Raw genomic sequence first — 13,036 nt, forward strand, 5'->3', positions numbered from 1 at the left:
ATAAAGTATATTGTGAACACCACAGAAGAAGGCTCTCATTCTGTATGTATTTTACTTAGGTATATATAGAGAGCATCCTTGTCTTCTACATAATGCATACACGCAAGTAAATAGAACGCGATGAGGTGTATGGGGAGACACGATGATGGAACTTCGTCTTGAAGGAGTTTTGGTGGGGTGTGGGAGAAGTGAAGGATTGAAGTGTGATGGAAAATCGATTGAACAGATGAGAAGGAAATTATTTGTACATTATATACCTGAAGCAGTATTGACATTACTGGAGGATACCTCCTGTTAATAAGGTCGACTGGCGTCCTTCGGTCTCTTTAGCTGTACTTTCAGTCTTTTCATTCCAATCTGAAAACCATTCATTGATTGGATAGCTGTTTGAGCACTTGCCGGATTGTCGAACGAAACAAAACCTGCGAACGAGACAAGACATCAAGGCGTCGATATAGCACCCCCATCGATGACGAACATCTTTTTTTTTCTCTTCTTTCACGTGAAAGGGCACCCACAAGTGCCCCCATTTTCACCAAACTAACAACCCTAACTTGCAAAAGGTTTTCCTCATTAAATTCCAAAGGATAAACTTTGAGCTTCTCCTGCGAGAAGTTTGAACTCTGCGTGGAAAGTCTTTTTCAATGCCTTTTCCATCGGCGATGGTGCCTCAAAGAGATGTTCTTTTCAGCACAATAGGATGTTCTTCTACGTTCTGAGTGTATGTATGTATGTACTTTTATAAGATAAAGTTTGCTCTCTCACAAAAATCAATTCCTTTTCCGATTCACTAAAATTTTCAATGAATCTCAACGATAAGGATTTTATCAGAACTTTTCTCTCTCTCGAACTTGTGTTAGAATTTCCATTTCAATTATTTGCTAGAAGTTTGCAAAGCAATATAGTTTACCTACTCTTAAGGCTTATTATGCAAATATAGTTTTAAGCTTATATCTATATTTGGAATTTGTGATTTAAATATGTGTTTTATGAATATTGGAATATTAATAGATGAATTAAAATTAGGATCTAGGCGATCTTATATTGGAATTATTAGGTATTCATTGTATTCTAACTAAATACTTGGGAATATCATGAGTGTCGTGCTAATTCTACGGAAGAGGAATACCTGAAAAATCTCAAATTTCAGGAAATACTTAACGGGAATTTAATACTTCATTGTTTTTTTTTTTTAATATTACTTTGTTAAGGATTAAAATGAATCATAAATTTTCAATTGAGATTAGTTAAAAACAACCAGTAAAGATTTGCCAATAACGACGTCAATGTTGTGAGTTTTTTTCTTTATGTGTGAAACATTCCCGCTAATGTTTCGTTGGTAAATTTTGGCAATTTATTTTTGAAACATTTCAATAAAATTGATGAATTTCTGTTCACAATCGCGAGTGTTGTCTGGAATGATTTTCCTGATGATTTCTTACATTTCAATCATAATCTACATGAAAATGTTTGTGAAAAATAAATCTTCTTAAAACTTGTCGACGAAACAGATGCGCGAATGTTTCATTCTTTTAAAGAAACAAATTAACAGAATTTTATGTAACTTAATCAGGCGGATGGCAAGACCTTTAAAATGCATATATCTTCGTGAGGCAATTTGACAGTTCGGCAAAGCAAATGTATGGAAAATTTTCCGATTTTTTACTAATTCGCGAAATTCTTTTTCACTTTTCGTACATTAATAGGTCATGGTCGATGATGAGATAGGGATCAATCGAAAGCTAATTAAATGTAGTTTCAATTGCAAGTGGAATTGTGCAAATTGATCCCTTTCTCTGATCGGCAGAGACCGCTGCCTCACTATTTTTGAAGTGTGCCATCCGCCTGAACTTAATTGCATTTTGTGGTAAATCTGTACCTAATGCTTTTTCTCAGATGATCCTATATGGAAAATGAAAAAGTGTTCTTTGATTTTCTTATTGTTTTTCATTATTTTACAAGATTCCGTGTTTTCCTATTGTTTCATTGATTGAGGTCATTAACTTATGATGACTTGAATGAACTCTTTTACATGAAACAATAAAATCCTCGAACTCTCTCTTAATCTTAATTATTTATATTAAATATAAATATATTTCCAATTCAATTGCTTGCAACAATTTCCTCTGTTCATGACTTTTAAACTCAATATGCACCTACATAATAAGGAAACAAAGGTAAAATATTTATATAGGCAATTACACTTGACTTTTCATTGGACCAGCCCCTGTAGCTTTCTCATCATGACATGCCCTATCAATAGGTAGGTTTGTACATATGTACATACATATGTATGTGTTGGTTCTTTAAGTGAGATGAATTGCATTTGGCACTTACCAAAGCATTTACTCTGATTTGTTGCACGATCGATGAAAACCTTTGAACTAATAACGTTGCCAAACGGAAGGAACATTTGCATTAGTTCAGCATCACCAAACTCCTGTGGCAGGTGGTAGATAAATAAATTGCACCCTTCTGGTCCAGAGATGGAGCATCCTGTTAACATTAAATAGTCTTTAAAGAACATTTAGGGAATCCGCCATTAAGTACAACATTTTGTTTATTTGATATCAAAAGTATTTCCTCATTCCTTGTTCAGCACATTCGTAATGGTCCCAAAAGGAGCTTTCCCCTGGACCATTAGAAGGCATATATATTTTCAAGAGAATTTCAGAAATACAATCGATATTATCAGGGGATGTTGGGGTGACGAGAGAGATTTAATTGATCTCCTTTGATGGGATAACTTTGCACATGGCATGGAATTTATTTTCAAATATATGTTTCATCTTGGTTTTAAGCTATTTTCAAGCTCCTTACGGGCAAGATTCTAATTCCAATTGCTTCTCTGTCATGTGATAAGTTATTCTCCCTGAAAGATTAAGGGAGGTGTATCTTAATCTTTTTTTTCGTTTTCTTTTTAAATACTCAATCAGCCTGCAATTGGGAGGAATATTTGTTAGAATTTAGTTAATAAATTTTATAAAGAAAATAAAAAATTTAGGCCTGATTTTAATTTTTCTATTAAAATTTTTACTCTCTGATTTCAATTTTTTTTATTCCAAATTCATTGTAAAAAAAAATATGAAAAATATTATAAATTTCATACAAAACATACAAAGATTTTACCCTTTGAAGACTCATAATCTTTTGATTAAAAGAAAAATTGGAGTTTTGTACGAAATTTAAGATTTTTCTTGCAAAATAATACTAGATCTTACCATGAAGAGGTTATAAACCTTTGTGGTTAGATTCTGAAGAGTAATGCGACCTTTCCATACAATTTCCTTACAATTTCCAAAAATTCTCGAAAGAAGGAAAGAAGTCTCAAAAAGAAAGCTCCCATGAAATGAGCTTCAATGTTTTCACATAAATTTCGCAAAATATATCAAAAGAAAACATAAAGAAAAATTTTATAGAAAGACTGCGTTTCACATCAGAATCCATACATAGGTAGAAAGGAATATTCCTCAATAATATTTCTTTTTAACCATAATATTGGTGAAAGAGTAAAAGTAAATTTTTCCTTAAATATTTGCACATTGCTAATACATTATTCTTGAGAGTAATGAGGAAAAAGGAACGCAAATGTAACGAAAAATAAACAATAAAACTCGATGTGAGTAAATTTCTCCGTAGACATCAAATATTTATTAAAAAAAAAAATATCGAGAAATACTATGCAACATTGAAAGGAACTCACAATATTTTCCATACTTGGTGATATTAATCAGTTCACACATGTTTACAACAATCTTACAACCACGATATATATAGAGATTTATATAACCACAATATTTTGTAAAGAAAGAAAAAACAAAAAAATATAATTCAAAGTCACACTGATAAAAAAAAATAAAGGACAACATTCAACATCCAATGATTTTTCTTTTCTATGATTTTTTCATTATTTATTGCACGTGGTACGAAGATTTTGGTTTGTTTAAAAGAAAAAAGCTCGTCAAAATGTCTTTGTCAACTAAAAAGCTCTGAGGCAATTTTATTGTTTTTCTTTTAGGTTCTTGCAATTTTTTTTCGGGGAGCGGAAAAGCGGTCAAGGATGAAAAATTTGTAGCAAAGGAAGGGATGTTGTGGGTGGTGAGGGGTGTGGAAGAGTCTTTCTAATGATGCTTACCTTCTCGTTGTGATGCCACAGCGGCCATTGGTTGTGGAATAGCTTGAGGAAACTGTCCATAAACGGCGGGGTAAGCTGTTTGTAAATAATTTACAGTAAAAAACAAAGATACATCAACATCAAGAGCAAGTTTTCAATTAATTTTTTCTTCTTCTTCGTTTTTTTTCTTTATCACTTCCATGAAGCTCTTTTTGTCTCAAAAATTAAACCAAAGAAAAAAATAATAAAAAAGGAACTATAATATTAAAACTTAGGGAAATCATAAAGTTTAAACGAAAGTAAAAGTGAGCTTTGGGGTGGGGGGTGGCGGAAGGGAGGAAAGGCAACAAAAGTCCTAAACCTGTGGCGTGCAGTGAAAATGTATATAATTACAATTCCCCCCGTTACCGCCCGTAATTCCAACTTTCACAATTTCGCGATAAAATGATAATGCACCTCATGCAATTAAAAATTAATTCAATCCAACTCCCCCCTATGTTTCTCTTTTGTCACACAGAGTCGTTCTGAAATAATTTTGCAAAACCCCTCGGTGATTCCGGGGGAAACTTTAGCGCCCCATAAAATATTAAATAAATGTCATTTAGTAGAGTAATTTAGTAATTTGGTTGTTCCATGCACTACAGAACCGCCCCCTTTTTCCCCTATTGATTTGCCCCCTGTCTTGATACTTTGACGCGTTGAAGGTGTCCTTTCCCACGATTTATAAATCATACAGCAATTGTGCCACATTATTCAAAGTTAAACCACAAATTAGACACATTCTTTAAAAATTAATATTGGATTATTTCTAAGAAAATTCTATGAGAAAAAAAGTAATTTTCAGTAAGTGTCTCAATTCATTTAAATATTATTATTTTTTACATATGCTTTGCATTGTGAACGGAGCTTTTTCTGGTGTCCAGACTAAAATTTCCACCAGGCGCCTCCATTTAGTACCCAAAATATATAATATTAATTTTAGTGCTGCATTTTATACCCTTTTCCCTTCCAATAATTCCACCGTATTCATCAGTTCTGGGAACCACAGGGGGTGTTTTATGAAAAATTTAATATCCCCCGAAAAGAGGCGGATAAAAATAAATGGAAAATTATCATGTGTAATTCAAGGGGCGTTTGTGTGTGTGTTGCTTCTATGTGGCGCCCCATTTGCAGTGAGAGACCTCAATGATGGAGAAGGAAATAAATCAAATAAATATTTCAAATCACTTTGTTTTAAGCCCCCCTATTTCAACCCCATTGTCCGACATATGGGGGTGTGGATGAGTGTCCGACACACCGGCAATTATTCGGGGGAGGAAATTTGAAGTCGATTTTATTGGGTTGTATCCCGCGCATACGTTGTTATGCACATATCAAGGGGATTTTTTTTGGTGCGAAAATAGCGTGTATATTTCGTTTTACATAATATATATTAAAATTTCCAATTATTTTGTCATTCAGCGTGAAAATTTTTATTTTTGTCCATGCGGGGACAAAGGCATTGTGAGGCCTCCGTGAAGGGTGTGCTACATATATAGGAAAACCCCGAAAAAATATATATGCAACCCACCCATACCTTCCAATATGTTACATTTGATGTGTTTTTAATGTGTTTTCGTATTACAATATTTACGAATTGTGTCGGTGATACTGTATATCACATATGTATGTATGTGTGTATATAGTATATCCATAATTGTATATGGATTTTCTTTGTGCCTCTTCAATAACCCAGAGGATATTTTATTACATTAAATTTATTATTCAGCATTGTGCTTTTGGTGGGTGCGATACACCATCACAGCCCACACCCGCGTATAGCTGCTCAGTTTGCCACACAGCAAATGGGTCAAAAATTAATGAGAAAATGGAAGTTATATATCCAACCCCGAGAGAAGAGCGCGGATGGAAAAAAAAGTTATCTCACAATGGGTGTGAAAAGTGGTGTACACATAAAATAATATTTAATAGGATGAACAAGTGGAGGAAAGTGGAAAATTCTTATGATAATTGTAATGTGTTTCTCTATTAAGTGTGAAAATAGATGGAGAGGAAATAGAGCATGTGTGCGCGCCACACAGGCGTCAAAATTCACGACAAAACGTCGTCGGAGTATCTTGGTGACGGGGACACACCCACCCAAGGGGAGAATGGGGTGAAATGGTGCAGTTATGAATTGAAAACAATTCATTTTAAAGGATCATAATGATCACATTTTATGTTAATTAACTTCTGAAGTTGAAAAATGGGATGCTTTCCTGTATTTATTTGGAAAATTCTTTGAAGAAGGAATCACAGTTAAAAATAATGTCCCAGGAAGTTAGCAGAAAATGAAAATCTCTGCAAACTCTAATAATCAAAATGTAAGTTAAAATCTCACCAACAGGAGAGTTTTTAAATTATAATTAACAACAGAATTTTTACCGCAATCACGTGAAAATATTACATTACAATTATGTAAAATTAAATTGGTTTCTGATTAAGGGCGTAGTCAAAAATCTATAAAATTATTTTTTACTCAAAGAACGCCAAAATGCATAAAAGAGAATGATTTGTTAGTCCAGATTTATATTCAAATTATAATTCTAAATATGTTAACGGCTAATGCAATCGATCAAATTTTACAATTTAATATCTGAAATTAGAACATTTGACAATTTTTCTAATTTTCGACTTTTTTTTTCTCTAACGTTTGACGTGAATTCTACATAATTTCAACGTTTGTTTTAAACGTTTTATGCTTGTTTTTTAACTTTGATATTTTTAACATTTTATGTTTGACGTTTCTTCTGTACCGTTTGACGTTTATTTTATATTTCGACATTTAATTATTTTTCTAACGTAAAGCGTTATTAAATATTAATGACGTTTCACACATCTAGTATTTGACGTTTATAAAATAATTTTTTTTATTAATTTTTCATAAATTTCCCTAAAAACTAAAATAATCAGTTTAATCAATATCTACGATCGAGTCATTATTTTCTCTATGAAATAAATGGAAAAATATTGGAACTGGACTACCTATTACGGAAAATCAAACAACCATTGAAATTTTTAATACACTATCCATCGTGATTCCAATCCCACGCCATTTCAAACATTTTCTAAATTAATTCCACCCAAAGGTTCTAAATGAAACCTTTTCATGTAGGTACGTTATTCCATCCATCTCAATTCTGATTTGCGGAATACAATTCAATTCTGCGATTTCATCATCAATTTTCCGGTGGAATTTCCCGATGTCTCCATTGGCGACTAGCCCCGTGTCCAATCCAACCTCCCTCCCCCCTCGTGAAACACCTCATTAAAACATGTGTCATGGAATTTATGCGCATTAAATTGTCCCTCGTGGAATTATTTGCAATTTTATGTCAATCAGTGGTTTTACGGATTTAAATGCCCCCACCGTGATGGCAAAATCATCCCCCAAATTGGCATTGGAGGGTGCAGCGAAATAAAAAATTGGTATATTCAGCACTCTGGCAATTTTTGTACACAACAATTAAAGGAACAAAAAAAGGGAATAAATACAAACAGAAAAAAATGTTAAAAAACAGCTTATTAAGAGACATGATATTTAAACATAAAAGTGATGACAGAGACTCCACTCTTTCATATTTATGTGTAATTTACTTTATTTTAAAATATAATATTTAAAGTGTCACACAACATTTATATATAGATATTTATATATAGAGATAATATGTAAAGTAGCTACATCTAATACATATTTATAAATATCCAGGAAAACAAAATTATTTATAAAAAAAACAAATATAATCAAAATGGAAAAAAATAATTCCAAAATAAAATCACATTATATATTGAAAAAATGTAATGAAAAGAAAAAGAGAAACATTTAATATTTAAGTCCTTATACAACACATATTGATTAATATATTTTTGGGATTGAGGCCTATAGAGGACTGATTTGCGGGCTTTTCTTCGTCATTATGGTTCACGTGAATATATATTTATTCAACATAAAGAGGAAATATATCGAGAGGAAAAAAACAAGAGATGGTAAAAACACTCATTTGGCCACATCGTTAAAAATTGACAAAGAAAAAGAAAATTCTTGACACACGGGATGCGATGGAGGTGAGATGTTATAAAAAAAAACAAGTTTGGCGATGAGAAGAGAGAAAAAAGGACTTACCAACACCTGGATAGGGTTGCATCCCTGGATACGCAGCATGCTGGAGGGCGGCGTCTCCATTCGGGAGTCCTTGCGTTGGAATCGACAGATGAAGGGCATCTTGTGAGGGGTTATGGAAAAAAAATGTGGGAGTGTTAGTTCGAGTAGAAAGCTATGAAAAATTATTCTAGAACGAATTCTAGAACTTTCTCTTAAAAGATTTTTGGGTTTAATTATGAGTTAAGTCGATTTTTTAAGCTTTTAAAACTATTTCCGTTGTTTGAGAGCTTTCAAAGCTCAATCGAAAAGGACGTTAACGTATTTTGAAATCATTTTCTTTACTGGAAATATTAGGATTTTTAAATTAAATTAAATTATTGAAATCCAGCAATTTTATAGAGAAACATCGCTTAAAGTTCATTCGCTTACGGCCTGGATACGTTTGAGGTATTCCGTTGGTGTAAACGGCTTCGGTGCCACCAGGCTGACCATTTGGCGTCTGGGCTGCCATGTTGAATGTTGGCATCGTGGGAGATGGCAGCGACGGGATCGTTCCATTCACTGGTTGTCCTGAGCCTGCGGGCAAACAATGCTGCATTACGTACTGCCCTTTTAGCTGCACATCACCAGCAACTTTACCATTGAGTGCATGAGGTATTTGTGTTGCAAGCGCAGCCATGGGATTTATGTACGTTCCTTGAGCAGTCGCCGCAGCCATTAGAGCCGCCTGTTGCTGCTGCATGTCCACCGTGCACACGCGGAGGGGGCGTTTGAAAAGCAAATTGGTTTATGATGCGGTGTGTGAGGGTGATTGGTATTGACGACATGTCAATCTACCGAAGATAACTTACCTGTGCATAAGCACCATACGCTCCAAACTGATTGAAAACAAAGGGATTTAGCAAATTCATGTGACCGGCCATTTGCTGCATACGTCTCAGTTGTCGCTCCTTCTCAGTGTCGGCAAACTTTACCACCAAACTCGATGACGCACCCTGCAAATATGTAAAAGCACAGACTGTGAGCTTTCGCACACCATCAGGGTCCATTAAGTGGAATTTCATTACAAGACGTACAGGATGGGCTTGGGCGGGGGTGTAACTTCGATCTTTCTCATGAGAATGGGAAGCTTTTAGTGATGGGGGCTTCTTTTTTTATAAGCCATATACCTATATTTTTTTCCTTCACTCAACTCTGTGTAAAGTGGCAGAATATGGAATTTGCAAAGGAATATTACATTGTTTGTCTATATTGAGCTTTTTGTCTTTTTGTGCGCTCGAGCAAGAAAAATATTTAATATTGCAAAATATTTAAGTACATTGCCCCATAGGGAGAGGAGAGAGGGAGTAAGAAAAAAGTAGGTTGGCGGGCGGAGGGAAAATATGAAATTTTAATTTTAGATTGTTTTCCAGAGAGTGGATGAAAAGAATTTGAGCCATTTCTTTTACAACATTGAAAGCTCTTTGCACGCCCACCCCACTGAGCATCCCACATTTTGATGACTCAAAAGCAAGTCTTTTGCACCAAAGAATGGAGAGTTTATTCTGCGCTTTTTTATGCGTGGCCCTCCACATCTAACCACTCCTGTGAGTTTCTTTAGATCTTCATCATTTTGTAGCGTTTTTTTTTAACTGTGATTTTTTCTTCATTTAAATATTTGGGGAAAAAAAGTTCTTGCTTTATATGTTTTGATTCAAGTTGTTTCTTTGACAACAACCTTTTAGGGAAAATATGAAAAAAAATATGACGGAAAATGAGCCTGAAAACGTGTCTTTTTAAAAAAAATATATTTCATTAGAAGAACACAATTATCGTTGATTTTTTTTCATTCACAAAACATCTTTTTCTCCATTGAAAAATTTCGCCTAAAAACCCAGAAAAATTTACTAATTAACACATTTAGGGGCAAGAGAAAAAGCAAACAAGGCACCCAAATGAGTAAATACACCTTTCCACTTGATGGGAGGGTGTGAAGATAAAATAACAATGAAATACATTTAAATATTCCATGTGGGGGTTGGAATCCACACACACACATTTCTCCCTCTCACGCTTCCACCCCTAGAGAGGGGTGCCGCTCGTTCTAATGACTGTCCAAACAGAAATTTGCATATCCGACCAAACATACTTTGCATAGGGTCCATTTCTACATACAATTTATTCACAAAATGCACCCAATTGAGCTTTCAAGGGCTACACGGGGGGTGATTCTCACCACCGCTCTTGCCCACCATCATATATTCAAACATTTTAACTACTCCAGGCATTAACATTACACGGCGTATGACTGTTGACTCACGATGCCCACAGAGAATTTACATTTTGCAGTTGAGCACAAAGAATAATACGAGTGGGGGGTCCCTGCTGCTAATGCAACCCTGTGGATTCTTTCACCCTCACTGGGAGACCGCACACAGTCTGATGGATTCCCGCGCAAATGAATGCACAAGCACGATTTTCCAGGAGCCATCGTCCCATGGATGGTATTAGCTGGGAGATAGGCACACACGCTTTTCTTTTCAAGGGCTTTTTCGGCTGTTTGGACAATATAATGTGAAAGATTCATAGAGTGAGGAGAGAATTTCATTTTGATTGTGGTTTTAGCATTGAAGGAGTTCTTCACTTAAGGGATTATAAGTAATTGAAGTTCTTCAGTTGTCTTTCATTTTTAAGGGAGGAAATGGCAACCCTATAATTTAATTGTTTATTTTTAAGTAAGCAATGCCTTAATTTTACACAGAAGAAATCAATTAAGACATTGCGAAGGGTTAATTAATTTCAGATTTTTTTTTGGAAATTGAAAAAAAAAACTTGAAAGCTTGCAAGAAGAGCTTTTCAAAGTAATTTCAACTGTACAAGAAAATACTTTTTATGAGACTACATTAGGGAGCTTAAAGCTCAAAATTGTCTTACCTTAAGTTTGGGAAATATCTGAGTTTTCAAATAAACCGAATATTTAATTTTTTCTCAGATCGCTCAGATCAAATTAGCTTTAAAACAAGTAAAAAATGATTTTCCAAAATCAAAAATCAATAGTTATTTAGAACTTTATACCCCAAACTTTCTTTAAAAAAAGAGAAAGCACAACTAGAAAAAAAAAAAATCACAACTCATGTAAGCAAAGCAACACTCACCGGGCCATTATTCTTACCACCCACCAGTGAGATTATTCCCCTCGATCCCGAAAATGGGATGGCATTATTGTGGCAATAAAATAAAAATTTATACGTGCAGTGTCATAAAAGTGAGGTAGCATTTTCAGTTTTTCACCAACTCTCGCAGAGGCAAAAAAAGCACAAAAAGAAAACCCGTGCAGAAAAAACCTCACAGGATCCTTGCGGCATATCGTACAAAAAAAAAAGACAAGGAAGAAAAAGTCGGTGAAAGTGTGACCTTTCTTCGCCATAATCTCACGTATTCCCCACGAAAACAGACACATTAGCTGAAATGTTTCACATTTTCTCTTCAATAACGTTTTTTTTTTGTGTGTTGCCTCGTCTGAACTCGAAGGGGCATTCTCTGCGTCCAGCAATCTATGCGAAGAAGAAGAGTTTTTATCTCTAGATGTGAGATAAAAATGGTTCTCACATGAAACTTTTATCCCAACCAACAGTGAGAGCTTTCGAATAATGATGGGGCGCACTGCCTTGAGGGGAGGATTTGCAAATTTCAGCACATTTTGGGGTAAATTTATGCTAAAGCTCATTGCTGGGAGAAGACACATACATGTAGTATATCTAGTGCATTTTCACGCATCTTTAAAGTTTCATTTGCAAAATGATATGGAGAAGAAATGTAAATATTTGGAATAACATTGCAGAAACTTCTGTGCTTAATTTTGAGCGCTAAAATAACACTTGAAGTCAACACTACTGAGGAGAGGAAGGAAGTTTCATGGGAGAATTTATGTAGGTATATGTTGAAATGATATAGTTATATTTTGGGAAACTATGTATGAAATTGACACAAGAATGTATGTATGCTGTTCAATTCTATATAATTAAAATTAACCGTGAATTTCTGTTTAAAAGAAATAACAATTCTGACTAATTTAATCAATTAGAAAAACTTGAGGAATTTCAAGCGGTTTCTCTATGTAATTAAATGACTTAAAGACATACACTACCCGTCAAAAGTTTCCGGGCAAGCAAAAATGGGGTATTTTTGAAGGCAATATTCAAATGGCTATATCTCCGGCTGTGGTTAACTGATTCTTAAAAATTTACCAGTTTTGGAAAGGTACATTTCTTACCTTTCCAAACCTGGTAAATTTTTGAAAATCGGTCAACCCGTTATTTCTTGGCGGCCATTTTGGTAAACCTAGGCAAAAGTATTTTTCTCACAATTTTACAAATTTTCACTTTGACCTTTTGCATCTCGGCCGCTAGTGCACCGATTTTAATAAATAGATAGTCGTTGGAAAGGTAATTTAATTCCCTTTCCAAATCTGGTAAATTTTTCAAAATCGGTCAAGCGGTTCGGTCGTGGCAGCCATTCTAGTGAACCATAGTGAAAAAATACACCTTCGAGTATATCTCAGCTTGTGGTTGACGGATTTGAACAAACTCGGATTCAAATGATAGCTAATCATGTCCCCTAACTTTCAAAAAAAATTTCATCACGATCCGTCACGTGGTTCTTTTTTAATGTTTTTTTATGTGATACCCTTATGTTACAAATAGGGTACCCTAACTTCAGGCGTTGACCATTTAATTTTTATAAGTTACACTTGGCCCAAATTTCATCAAAATTAAAAGTAGACATTATTATCTAACTTTTAA

At 34.5% G+C, this 13,036-nt stretch overlaps 2 protein-coding genes across 33 annotated transcripts in view; one reads left to right on the top strand and one right to left on the bottom strand.

Moving 5' to 3' along the window:
- Positions 1–4,106, top strand: part of LOC129792938 (gamma-1-syntrophin) — a 42,316-nt gene extending 38,210 nt beyond the window's left edge. The window contains exon 8 of the mRNA XM_055832388.1: positions 4,019–4,106. Within this exon, the coding sequence (XP_055688363.1) occupies positions 4,019–4,075 (57 nt within the window). The 3' untranslated portion in view covers positions 4,076–4,106. The remainder of the gene's footprint in view (positions 1–4,018) is intronic.
- LOC129792948 (CUGBP Elav-like family member 4) overlaps positions 1–13,036 on the bottom strand; it is a 538,090-nt gene that overhangs the window by 13,678 nt on the left and 511,376 nt on the right. For 9 of the 32 annotated variants that reach the window (XM_055832428.1, XM_055832413.1, XM_055832437.1 and 6 more), the window contains 7 exons: positions 9,107–9,250; positions 8,895–8,991; positions 8,685–8,831; positions 8,277–8,375; positions 4,136–4,210; positions 2,338–2,514; positions 258–422 (listed from right to left, as the gene is read on the bottom strand). In XM_055832428.1, the coding sequence (XP_055688403.1) occupies positions 295–422; positions 2,338–2,514; positions 4,136–4,210; positions 8,277–8,375; positions 8,685–8,831; positions 8,895–8,991; positions 9,107–9,250 (867 nt within the window). In that variant the 3' untranslated portion in view covers positions 258–294. Of the gene's footprint in view, positions 1–257; positions 423–2,337; positions 2,515–4,135; positions 4,211–8,276; positions 8,376–8,684; positions 8,992–9,106; positions 9,251–13,036 lie in introns of all 32 variants that reach the window. The other 23 variants (XM_055832412.1, XM_055832411.1, XM_055832414.1 and 20 more) reach the window with 4 other exon arrangements.

Source organism: Lutzomyia longipalpis, chromosome 3 (genome assembly GCF_024334085.1).
Source record: "Lutzomyia longipalpis isolate SR_M1_2022 chromosome 3, ASM2433408v1".
Classification (NCBI taxonomy): domain Eukaryota; kingdom Metazoa; phylum Arthropoda; class Insecta; order Diptera; family Psychodidae; genus Lutzomyia; species Lutzomyia longipalpis.